At 45.7% G+C, this 13,196-nt stretch overlaps 1 protein-coding gene across 1 annotated transcript in view; it reads right to left on the bottom strand.

Annotated features, from left to right (window-relative positions):
- LOC126518567 (tyrosine-protein phosphatase Lar-like) overlaps positions 1-13,196 on the bottom strand; it is a 111,605-nt gene that overhangs the window by 34,346 nt on the left and 64,063 nt on the right. Inside the window, exons 5-6 of the mRNA XM_050168342.3 lie at positions 9,126-9,416; positions 8,135-8,235 (exon numbers count right to left, since the gene is read on the bottom strand). Coding sequence (XP_050024299.3) covers positions 8,135-8,235; positions 9,126-9,416 — 392 coding nt within the window. The remainder of the gene's footprint in view (positions 1-8,134; positions 8,236-9,125; positions 9,417-13,196) is intronic.

The raw sequence follows: 13,196 nt of genomic DNA, 5'->3' as shown, positions 1-13,196 counted from the left end.
TGCCGGAGAGCATGGGTGTATTTGCGTATAATAATACTTCTTGCGTGGCCGTGTAATGTTTTCGAGCAATTTCGGCACGTTTACCCCCTCATTCTGCCAACTCTTCTTTGCTAAGGGTCTGTTTTAGCGTCATTCTTGAGCTTCCGTTGCATGCCGCCGCGATTTTCGACCAGCCACCGCAAGCTAAGTAAGGGAAAGCCGACCAATAGTAGACGCGGGCACCACCCTCTTCATCCGGTTATCGACTTTCAGCGCAGTGGCTCGGCCCCATCGAATACCTCTCCACTTGAGCGTTCTCCTCGCCTCTTGTCAGCCAATTAGATGCGACAAGCCGCTCAGTGTAGGCAATGTTATTCGTTTTTCAAGCAAACAAAAGTTACCTCCCATGAATGAGGAGAGCGTTTGATTGGTCTGTTCAGACAACCCGGCGGGTGACCGCCCGGTGCTTGCGTTGGTGGTTACGCAAATTTGACGTCAGCAGATTGGAATACAAACAGATTGGAATAGTTTTACGTTATAGGGCCCCATGAAAGATGAAGTGTTTCCGCAAACGCTGCCGTCAAGCGGTTTTCACTTCCCTTTGTGCGTCCTCTTGCTACGAGCAAGTCCGCTGGGCTCGTCGCACACGCGTCGACGCGACTGAACGTTTATGATCAGAAGAATGCGCACGATTAATGTTATGAAAGTGGTCGATATGCATACGTTTTACAGCAGAGCTGTATATGGCTAGCCGGTTCGTCCGTCCGTCCGTCCGTCGGTCGCCTGTACGCCAAAAACTCCTCCGGCGCAACCCAATGCGCATGCGCGAAGTTAAAGGAGAGAGAAAGACAGGCGTGTGATTAGCCAACACCACCTAGATAGCACAAGGCCTGTTTACTCCGATCCATGGCGTCCCGCTACCTTACCCGAAATTTCTATAGACAAGTTTGGCGTGATGAAAGCGGTGACGTCAGAATTGCTGTTGCCTACTCGGGAGCATCCCAATTAGACTATATGGCTGTCGGACCAGGTAACATGACGTCATGCATTGGAGTGTCAAAAGGCCTTTTGCTATGTAGGTCGCGTTCTATTGGCTGGGCCAGTAGTGACGTCGTTGCTCTCCATCGAAACAGCGTGCGCGCGCGTAGCAGCTTCTCTCCTGCTCAGAAATGTGTAGGCCAGGCGTCATAGGTACATCTTAGGAGCACGTAGCTTTCGATCAGCGACGCCACGAGTAGAACCGGGAAAGCATGCTGATGCTGCAACCCGGGCACAAGAACAGGCTCGTGCAGCCGACCGTAAGCAGTAACTGCGCACAGAGGATCCGGGAGCCTGCCAAGCCGTTGCTTAATCAACCGTCGGGATTCACCGAATGATAAACACTAGGGTGACGCGTTTCAGCTTCGCTGGTTAACCATCTGTACGGAGTGCTTGGTCAATGATTTTTTCTATAGACATTTAATGTAACTGGTCACAGTGCAGTTTTAAATATTATTGTCAAGAAATTACACGGCGCCGCCAAAGGTACAGTATATTCAAATAAAAGCCATTTCGCCTCCCGCATGGAAGCCTTGTTAACAAGGACAGCAAATGGCGAAGTACACTCATGCGAGTACGTATTATAACGTGCTGCGGGCATCTCGCATATACGTACTTAAATTAGTGTACTTCGCCGTTTTCCCTTCTTGTCAACAATGGTCCCATGGAACCGAAACGTGTATTATTTGAATATACTGCATCTTTTACGGTCCTGTGTGATTTATTCACAATGCTCTTGCATGAGCAGACGGGATTCCATCAGACGCTCGATTGTATAAGCCTTCTCCCGGCCTAGAGCCAACCTTTCATTTAGCGAATCCGGTGCTATACACCCTCGTCTGCTAGGTGTCTTCCTTCAAAAGTCACTTCGACTTGCCTTGCAAGGGACAAGGTATGTTCTCTTGCTCTCGTTCACTAAGGAAACTTGTGCCTACGAAGCTTGGGAAACAGCGTTGTTTCGAAAGCACAGTGCATGATTCTCCAGGCAAGAGTTCTGTAGAAACACGACAAATAATGTGGAAAATGAAGCTTCCTTTGTGCGACATCACACTACATTCGAGTAACCGAACGAATTCGCAAGCATACAGTTACACGCGAGTTTCAACTCCAAGCTTCCAAGCCGTCGGTGTGAAGATTCGCATGACGAGAAATTAGCAAGGTTACAAGCGCTGTGTGCAAGAAGGACATGGAGCCCTGTCAAGAGCACTGTGCACAACATTTCTTCCTACATATCGAGTGAAACTGAAGCTGCTGTCTTGAACCATTAAATGAACTTCAACGTAGGCCCTGCAATAGACTACAAGACTAAAGTCTGTGCCTTCGAGAGCGCCGTCAGTCTTGCAGAGCCTACCATCCGAAATGAAGCACGCACGCGTGCCGTGACTATGCTGTCACCGCTTCGTCATAAGCAGCCCTCTCCTTTGAATCCAAGAGACCGTGAGGCCGTCAAGTCTACGTAATAGCGCCGACATGCACTGTTACTCTCTGGAAGAAATAGGCAATGCAATAGTCGTGCTCGACACAGATGACTACGTGAACAAGATGACTGCGCACTTGGAGGATGCTAATACCTCTGCTTCCCTAATTAAGGACCCAACCTCGAAACTTCAACGGGATCTGCAGAAGTTGCAAACTGACGTCTTTCACTTCCTACCACTCCAGCACAAGCCCTTATACTTCTGTGCGCCAATGGCTCGGCTGCAACTCTGTACGGTCTTCCCAAAATTGAAATACCAGGAGTGCAAATGCACCCTATTGTCTATTTCACCCGTTCTCCACTACAAAAGGTTTTCGGTTGTTTATACAGAGTCCTCCCCTCACTTGCCGGACGAACTGAGACGCACATCATTGACTCCGCCTCTTTTATTGCCAAGGTATGCGACGTGGTGCTGAAAGAGAATGAGGACCTGGTATCCTTTGACGTCAGGACATGCTCTACATGTGTACCCGTCGAAGTGGCAGTTGAAGTGCGCAAAGCGGCGGTCGAGTCCGACCGGACATTGCCAGACGAAGCACCATTTCAATGCACCAGGCTTCACAAAATTGCAGAATTTCTGCTTGCAGAACACATACATTACGTTTCGGAACAAGTACTTCAAGCAGGTGCACGGCACTGCAATGTGGTTGTCCGCGCCCGTCACTGTCGCTAACCTTATAATGGAAACTGTCGGAAGCCGTGCTTTGTCTTCGTCTCCTGCCCCGCTATAAATATTTCTCCAGTACGTAGACGATTGTTTTTGTGTGTTCCAACGCGATTTACTACCTCGGTTTGCAAACCAACTAATTATATCGAAGATGCGATACAGTGTACAATGGAAGTGGAAGCGTACTGCTGCCTCCCGAAAGGAGCACTGGTTCCGATAGGAAGTTAGTAACCCGCCGTGGTTGCTCAGTGGCCATGGTGTTGGGCTGCTCAGCACGAGGTCGCGGGATCGAATCCCGGCCATGGCGGCCGGGATTCGCGGCCGGCCGGGAATCCCGGCCGGGAATCCCGGCCATGGCGGCCGCATTTCGAGGGAGGCGAAATGCGAAAACACCCGTGCACTTAGATTTAGGTGCACGTTAAAGATCCCCGGGTGGTCGAAATTTCCGGAGTCCTCCACTACGGCGTGCCTCATAATCAGAAAGTGGTTTTGGCACGTAAAACGCCATAATTTTTTTAGCAAATTTGTAGATAGCTATACGAAGTAAGGATAGTAGTTTTATCGGCCGTATAAACTTGCAAACATTAGTTGACTAAATAAATGAACAAGCGCCATATTACACACGCACAGGTAAACATGAAGGCATCTTACTATAATAAAAGTTAGGGACAAGATTATCACTGATGCTGCCGAAATAGCTGAGAATTTTAATCAGTATTTCTACGAGGTATTTTCAGAATTAGACGAATATGAAATAAAAGCAGTGGCTGCACCAGAGGATGGCATTGAGGTAACTCGTGAGGGTGTTCTGGCGATGCTCTTGAAACTGGACACTAAAAAATCCGTTGGACCCAATGGTCTTCCGAATGTATTCTTGAGGCGTTACGCAGAACAAATATCAGGCTGCCCCACAGACATCTTTAAACTCTCATTAGCAAACGGAAAAATTCCTTCACAATGGAAAATAGCACGGGTGGTTCCCGTATATAAAAAAAGTGATCGATTGTCTGTTTCAAATTATCGGCCTGTTTCCATAACATCCAGTTGCTGTAAGATGTTGGAGCATATTGTAGCCGGTTACCTGCGAAAGTTCGTGAGCGATCATAATCTTTTGTCGGATAATCAGCACGGGTTTCGGCAGGGGTTATCCACAGTTACTCAGACTGAGATCTTGGGGAGCCAAAACCGAAGGCTCCCGAAGATCAAGTTGGTGGCACCGCCCACGATGGGGCCGGGAGATGAAGTCCCGCCGCAATGTCGGGGGCGCTCTGGACAGCCTGGAGTTGAATGTGGAGGTTGCTGCTCTTCAGAAATTCCTGCCATTGTTCTTTCGTGATGGGTGGAGAGGCGTTAAGGGCTGGGCACAGCCAGAGCATGTTCAAAAGGGCATGAGTCATGACCACATTTGGGGCACGACTGTGAGTGGTCAGGATCTATCCTGTTAAGAGACCGAGGAGTGGGATACGAACGGGTTGGCAGAAGTCTGAATGTGCTAGCCTGAGGTTTGTTCAATTTGGGGTGACGGGGTGGAAATGTCCTCCTGCCCAGTCGATAATGGGAAACAATTTCGTGGAAAGTACGTAATGGATCTTTGTGGATGTTGACCTCGTTCCAAGCCTGGCTATCCGCGACAGTGCAGTACGTGAAATCGCGCGCTCTCCCGGGGGCCTGCTCGTTAGCACTACATCCAAGCGGGTTGATTGAGCTATCTAGATGGGCTGGGAACCACAAGATGTGGTATCCTCCTTCGCTGCTCTCCCTAGTCCTTTGAAGGGCTTTAATCAAAATACTGTTCGCCTGTTCAGATACGAGAGCGGCCGAGAAGGATCCAACCGCCGTGCGCGAGTACGAGAAGACGATAGGGATAACTTTTGAGCTGGGAAAAGCCAGAGCGATCGCCGCTTCCTCCGCCACATGGGCAAACTTTGTATAAACATAGGCTGCACTGACCAGGTTGACTCCCGCGTCTACCACCGAGACAGCGAACATATCCCCACTGTCATATCTGGTAGCATCGACAAAGAGGTCATATAGTTTCTGCTGATTGGTCTTTTTAAGAATGGACTTGACTCTCCCAAATATTCTGCCCTCGTTATGCATTGGGTGGAAGTTTCGCGGGACGGGGTCAACCATGATGCGTGTTCTGGTTTCCCGGGTCAAGCTAACTTTGGTCGCCGGTTCATGTCTGGGTTGGATTACCACTTCTTCTAAAATCTTGATCCATAACTTAGTGGATGAAAGTCGCATTATTTGAGCCGCTGTGTGAGCTTCTATTGGCTCATCGATGGCGTTATGGAGTCCGAGTTCCAGCAGCTTCTCAGTGCTTGTGAACTGCAGAAGGCCAAGCAGGCTCTTGAGGCCGGTTCTGATTAGGGAGTCGAGCTTGGCCGTTTCCGCTTAACCTCAATTAAAGCACGGCGCGATGTAGATAACATGACTCAGGAAGAATGCTTGATAAGCTCTGAGGAAATTGTCCTCTTTGAGACCGCCTCTCCGATTTGAGACGTGGGCTACAAGTCTTACCTGTTCGGTGGGCCTGTTGAGGGCCGTTGAGTTACAGCCCTTGGCATCAACGAGGAGACCTAGAATCTTCACCGAGTCCGTCCTCGGTATGGGATGCCCATTTGTAGCTCGAATTTCTATCGGCAGAGTTTCCAGAGGCGCAAGATTTCTGACCCCCTGTCTGGACTGGCGGTATAACAGTAGCTATGATTTAGCGGCGGAGAGTTCAAGGCCCATGTTTGAAAGTCGTCGGTAGCCTGCAACGCGCTTTGTAACGAGCGTTCGAGCATGGCTAGCGATCCGCCTGGCGGCTACGAGAAATAAAAATATTCAATTCTCTGAACATCACTAGTTCCCAGATTTTAATTTTCAAGATGTCCGTCGAAATGCATGCTCCACTTACTTTTGTGATTCATTGGTAAAACAGCGGTTTCTTTAAAGAAAGCAACTGGAACGCCAATGCATTTCGTCGGACACATTGAAAATTAATATCTAGGAAGTGGTGCTGCCTAGAGAATTCGTTCTAAGCGGATGCGCTGTGCGAACCAAGCGGCTATAATTCGTAGTTTGAAATATGTGGCATAGCGTAAATAATTAAAAAAGTTAAATAGCGCAATCGCGTCAATTATTTAACTGAACATGTCGATGTTTCGTAGAAGTAATGGCCGCCACATTGAGCGATTTTGATCAAGGGTTAGAATTGTGCTATCTATCATAGGCACTATTTAAAAATGTGGTGCAGCTAAAGAAAAAAACACCCTGAATATCTGGAGGTTAAAGGTGGTTAATATTTACAGAGAAAAAAAAAAGGAAAACAGTCGCGAAGGTGTAATAAATACAGATTTAAATTCACTACCTATATATTCCTTTAGGAGACCAATTATTCAGGTATGCACGAGTCTAATAGTTTAACAGACGACAAAAATGAATCCCTCTCAATAGGCAGGCATACTCAGTGAACTTCAGGTGCCGTTCCACACGGATATAAGCAAGTGTGTTGGATCTGTTCTTTTTTTTTTCTTAAAGGTATCCAATAAAAGCACCACTAACGCTTGGCAGATAAAAAAGTGGTTTGGTGCGTGCACTCTTTAAGCGAAAGATACGGCATTAGAAGGCTGTGAATGAGGACGAAGCTAAGTGCCTAATGGCGGCTGCGGAGTGCCCTCCATTAATTTAATTCTGGGGTTTCTCAAACGAATACCAATATCTCAATACAAGGCAAGTCATAGTGGGAAACTCCGGAATAATTCTGACCACCTCGGGTTCTTCAACCTGCACCCAGTGCACGGTACACGAGTGCTTTTGCGTTCTTCTCCAACGGGAATGCAGTTGCTGCTGCCGAGGTCGAACTTGCGACCTCGTTATCAGCAGCGCAACGCCATGGCTACTGAGCTATCCCGCCGGGTCATAATAACTGAAGCTCAGGCACCAACTCTGCATAATATAATCACTAAGATATTCTTCAGCACTAAAGCATCATAAATATTCTGTTATTAAATTCAAGCTTACTTGCTAACGTTAGGAATAAGATGAGACAAGCAATGAAGGAGACCCACAACAAGAATAAAATCGAAGTAGAGGCTGCAGAATTATTACGCCACTGCAAGCACGTCGTTTAAGGTTAACCACTATTCGAGACGTGCTGACAAGCTTGTAGATAACCGAAATGTTGAATGGGCACGTTTTTCAAGGATATAAAATTATACTTGAGCACATGCACTCCAACAATGCGTGGAAAATGAAAACTAAAGTTTTAATGGCCGCCGCGGTGGCTTAGAGACAATGGTGTTGTGGCTATGAAAACGAAGTGATTGATTTTATCCCAGCAGCGGGTGCCTTGCAATGGAAGCTACAATGCTCATGTACCCAGTTTTGGTGGTTGAAGAGCCCGTGGCATCAAATTTAGTCGGTGTCTTGCCGCAACCGCATCTGCCACAGCAAAGTTGGGGCTAAAGAACGTGAAACTTCAAAATTATTACAAAAATACTGAGCAATTCATGCTAATCATTGGTGTAAGGTTTTCGATTTACTTTCTTAATTATGAACAGTGGGCTATCTCGAATCAGACGCACCACCGATTTCGGCGTGGCGCGGCAAACGTACAAAAAAATACGTAAACATTCCTAACATCACGGGCCAGGCCCACCGAGCAGAGTAGTTTAACTTCGCGACCGCTCATTGGCGCCAAAGCGCAGGAGGAGTCAACAGGACAGGCTTCAGGAGGTGTGCGAAATATGCAGTTCTATAGCGAGATCTCAACTGCGGCTGGTGGAATAATTTTGACTAACACTAAAACAAAACAAAAATGCTGTGCTGGCTTTCACGAACTTTCAAATTGCCCCACCTCCCTTAATCTGTGGGGCTGAAATTCGAGGAGCAACAAGCAAACTTGACAAAAACCTCAGCTTTCATTTGTAGCAGAACTTGCACTCACGGAGAACACGAATTTATTAAGGGACTCAAAGGCTTACCTCTACATATTCTACGTAGCTATTGTTGAATTCCCACTGCAGGAAGATGACGTGTGGTCCTTTGTCCGATAAGTCTGTGTTCAACCGTGGTTTTTCAGGAACTGCGTTGGGAGTTGTGTACGCGTAGTGGAAGGCAAAAGAAGTCAGATGTTATAGTCATTGATCCTAATGTAATTGTATTTCGCTATCAGCCTTAATTTTACTGACACCTTGAGATGAGACTATTACCAAGTGTAGCTTCCAGACCAGCGGAAATGTCATTATTCCTTAAAATGTGCGTACGGCTATAGGCTGAAAAGAAAACCAAGTTTTTTTGCATAACCAGTACGCAGCCTGAATTCAGATGCACAGCGAGGCATTCACATAAGCATGCAGCAGTCACGCATTATATCAACACGCAGTTTTCGAAAACAAAACCGGACTTTTTTTTGGCCCCGGTGCTTTCTAAACTTTTCTTATTTCAACTCCTATAATATCACACTTTTACGCGCACTTCATAGATTGAACGCCGCTGCACCGATTTACCCCCTAAGGGACCTTAAGCTTGCAAATCAATTGAAAGTGTGCGCCGTTATATCCTCTTTGGAAGACAACATTCACAACTCGATGCTCGCGTGCGTACTAAGCTGTAGAAATTGTACTGTGCTATAGACCGTTTTATCGAGGGCGCCACCATTTTGCGATTACACTGCCGTCTATCGCAGGCGCGCTGCTGGTATCTGGGAGTGAGCAGGAGTGCGCACAGCCAACGCGATGTTGTTGACGCGTGGTCAGTTTTCTCGGAAGTCTCAAGAAGTTATTGCGATTGGGAAATCGGTAAAATCTACATGCATGGTTCCAAGCACGTAATACCTATGTGTTTCCTTGTTCAATATAAATATTCCACTCTACCAATTCCTTTTGTCAAACAATATGGATGCGAACATATGTTCTGCGTCAGTGTGAAGGAACTTAGCAATACATGTATTTATGTATATATATGTACACTTACCATAGCTGCGTGTCCGCACCTCACAATTTACCGGCGGCCCGAGGACAATTCTTTCGCCTACATTGAAGACTGTTCTCACTTCAACAGAGTACAGGGTGGCCGCTTGCAACTTTTCTACAGTGACGTTTTGCTGCTTAGTAAGGATTTGCCTGCAGTGGCTGCGTTCATTGCAGTAACGCAGCTGGAAGCCGTCGAAAGCCGTCAAAGTTCCTGGTCGCTTTACGCTGTACTCCACACGGAATGAATCAGTACCTAAAGCGACGGCCCCAAGGAGTTCAGGTATGGGTGGACCTGCGAACACAAAATAGCGTCATGGCTGAAAAGAAACTGTAGAAGAAACACCGCTTTCATCAAAGTGGTCCATCGTAGATAAGAATTATGCGAAAAAATCGATTATTGTTTCCTTGCAATAAATTGTGCGCCTCTTTTTGAGTTAGGAGGCGAAGTAATGTTTGTAATGACATAATTTTGGTCGTCTCTTCTTTCTCTTAATTATTCCAATAATAATCGACCATCGTATCTTTTCACCTTTAATTATGCACCGTCAAGTGTACGCGATGTTCACTTTTATTTGCGTATTGCTAAGTGTATGTAATGTGGTGGTACGTACTATCTGCATTGCTTTTATTTGTCATTATCCCATTTCTTTGTTCCTTTTTTGTTTGTTACGCTATAGAAAATTCTCTTGAATTTATTAATGATTGTACTTAATGTTTATATGTAATGTTCTTTGCGTGCGGTTGATTGCGCTATTCACTGCCACCATATAACACGGGGGCTAAGGGCACCTCAAGCTGCCTCATTGCAGCCTTTATCTTAGCCCCCGTCATTGTATTTTAGCAATGGAAACAAAGAAACAAATAGGGAAAGAAAGAAAGTATTTGACAACTCCCCCCCCCCCCCCCCCCCCCGTTGCTCCAACAATAAAAATAAAGGTCGAGCTGTTTTTTTGTAATTGTATGGTGTTCTCCGGCAAAGTTGGCGAAGCTGGACACTTCACAAGTTAGTAGCCAAGTCGACGCCCACGTAGAATCTTGTACGGGTTTGTGTTGACGGGTGTCCCAACTGTTCCCACGCCAATCTTGCAAAATTATGACGCCTTGTGGTAACGGACAGAGAATAGCCTTGTGATCGTGTTTCTTCCTTGCTTAACTACGCACACGAATGCCTACAATTCTTCGAACGAACTTTAATAAGGGGCACTCATCCCTACGCTAGTTGAGGAGTGGTTTGCTCGGTGCCAAGAGCAGCAATTAGCGTTCAAGGCTGTCCTCATTTAGAGCTACCTTGAAGGAGTTGTACCCATGAGATTGTCCAAAAGGTCCGACAAGAAATTCATGGGCATCATCACCTGACAATGACCAACTATTGCCAACTATTTACTTCAATTTAGCAATAAACGTTTTGCCCTCTAACTATCTGTCTCACTTTCTGAGAAGCTGCAGGTGCGAGTTGGAGCTCTTGCTAGGGAATTTTCAATCTGCAGTTGGACACGAGACACGTTGTCACAAAGTTTGTTTCCCAGTTGTCTACAAATTTTTTTTTTCACAAAAAGATTGGAAAACAGAACAAAGGAGATTAGTTTCCATCTGTCCCAGCGCTTAAAAATCCCATCAAGCTTCACTCAAACGTTCTTCCGACACTTATAAAGGTTGAGCCGTACACGACCCAGTATGACTCTTAGACCAAGCTGGTTTGGAGACAATTTAACACTCGTGCAAAGCCAACGCTCGTCTTTTCTTTTGGGGTTGCGGTAGAGAGGTGGGCAGGGCTTTATGGAGTTATGCAGTGATAGTTTGTTCCTGCTGAACTGACACTTCAGCAGCTATGTTACTTTGAGCTGTTGGGGCTATTCAGACAGAATGCACGAGGAAAAGGCGCAAAATTGTGGAAGGCAGTTGATTGGTTTCTGAATCACGGTAGCATCCCACCTCAGACTGCTTTTTTGGTGACTTGTATTTAGCTTCTTTTTTTTCATGGATGGGCCGGTGTTCCCCACGCACCATATTTCAGCTGGCTGAAATCACTGCACTTTTTTCCCTAATATTTTGCGTCTGACAACGTATATTTGCAGAAATCATCGCTGATTATTTTTAATGTAAGCGAATAACCCGAATGAGCGAATTAAGGAGCGAGCGTTGATGAAGATGTGTGGTGTTTTATGGCGCAAAAGCCAGGCATAGCAATCAGAAACGGTAATGTTATCAATGAATTGAGGATGGCGTAGATAATGAATAACTAATTGTAGAGGTTACCTGGCTGTAGAGGAGCTTAAAGACTGTCGCTGTAAATGGCGCAAAACATATAGGTACTAAAATAATTACTCTGACTAGTTAGTGATGTGGGGCTTGGCAATTGTATTTCGTTAAAAACGTAGGATACAACAAAACATAACAGTTACCCTAGAGCTTCAAGAAAGCCCTTGAGCACAAGGGATGTTAATCACGTCCTAAAAGTTACTTCGCCAAATGATTTGCAAGGTGTCGGTTTCAGCTAAGAACTATAAGACTATTTTCCTATTAAAAAGGGGTTCATTGTTAAGAAACACTGCCGAGTGGAGAGGTACGCTTTTGCGATATGCCTAAGGGAAATACTTTTTTCTTTTCTTCTGTTGCAGGGCATTGAATAGGAAAATGAAGGACTGTGAGATTATTGCCGCACTTACTACAAGTCAGAGAACGTAAAAGTGAGTACCGTGTCTCCTATTCTTAATCGGCAAAGAAGTACGTCCTTTTACCGTGCTGTTTTCTCACTTATCTACTTCACTAGTTGTGGTTTTATCATGTGTAGCTCATTCAATGCTTGGGTATCCCATTCTACTTGCCAACGATCCTTTAGTTTACCGCGTACAAAAGATTTTGGGTCGGTGGCAAGGATGGGGACATTTCCATCTGTGTCTCTCAAATTCACTCACATAGCATTCTCGTAAGCAGCTACATTGCCTTTTATACCTTTGTGGCCAGGTACCCAGCATATATTCTATAATATAGCATTCTATAGCATTAACGAGAGGGTGGCAGGACTTGTTGTGAAACTTAATAAGAGGTACAAATTCAAGGTCGTACAGGTCTACGCCCCTACATCCAGTCATGATGACCAGGAAGTCGAAAGCTTCTATGAAGACGTGGAATCAGCGATGGCTAAAGTCAAAACAAAATGCACTATACTGATGGGCGACTTCAATGCCAAGGTAGGCAAGAAGTAGGCTGGAGATAAGTCAGTGGGGGAATATGGCATAGGCACTAGGAATAGCAGGGAGAGTTATTATTAGACTTTGCAGAACAGAATAATATGCGGATAATGAATACCTTTTTCCGCAAGCGGGATAGCCGAAAGTGGACCTGGAGGAGCCCGAATGATGAGACTAGAAATGAAATAGACTTCAAACTCTGCGCTAACCCTGGCATCATACAAGATGTGCACGTGCTCGACAAGGTGCACTGCAGTGACCATAGGATGGTAAGAACTCGAATTAGCCTAGACTTGAGGAGCGAATGGAAGAAACTGGTACATAAAAAGCCGATATGAGTTAGCGGTAAGAGGGAAAAAAGAGGAATTCCGGATCAAGCTACAGAACAGGTATTCGGCTTTAATTCAGGAAGAGGACCTTAGTGTTGCAACAATAAATGCCAATCTTACGGGCATCATTAAAGAGTGTGCAATAGAAGTCGGTGGTATCTCCGTTAGACAGGATACCAGCAAGCTATCGCAGGAGACGAAAGATCTCATCAAGAAACGCCAATGTATGAAAGCCTCTAACCCTACAGCTAGGATAGAACTGGCAGAACTTTTCAAGTTAATCAACAAGCTTAAGACAGCTGACCTAAGGAAGTATAATATGGATAGAATTGAACATGCTCTCAGGAACGGAGGCAGCCTAAAATCAGTAAAGAAGAAACTAGGAATTGGCAAGAATCAGATGTATGCGTTAAGAGAGAAATACGGCAATATCATTACTAATATGGATGAGATAGTTCAAGTGGCAGAGGAGTTCTATAGAGATTTATACAGTACCACTGGCACCCACGACGATAATGCAAGAAAGGATAGTCTATACGAATTTGAAATCCA

Source organism: Dermacentor andersoni, chromosome 1 (genome assembly GCF_023375885.2).
Source record: "Dermacentor andersoni chromosome 1, qqDerAnde1_hic_scaffold, whole genome shotgun sequence".
NCBI classification, from domain to species: domain Eukaryota; kingdom Metazoa; phylum Arthropoda; class Arachnida; order Ixodida; family Ixodidae; genus Dermacentor; species Dermacentor andersoni.
This window is presented reverse-complemented; position numbering and strand designations above follow the sequence as displayed.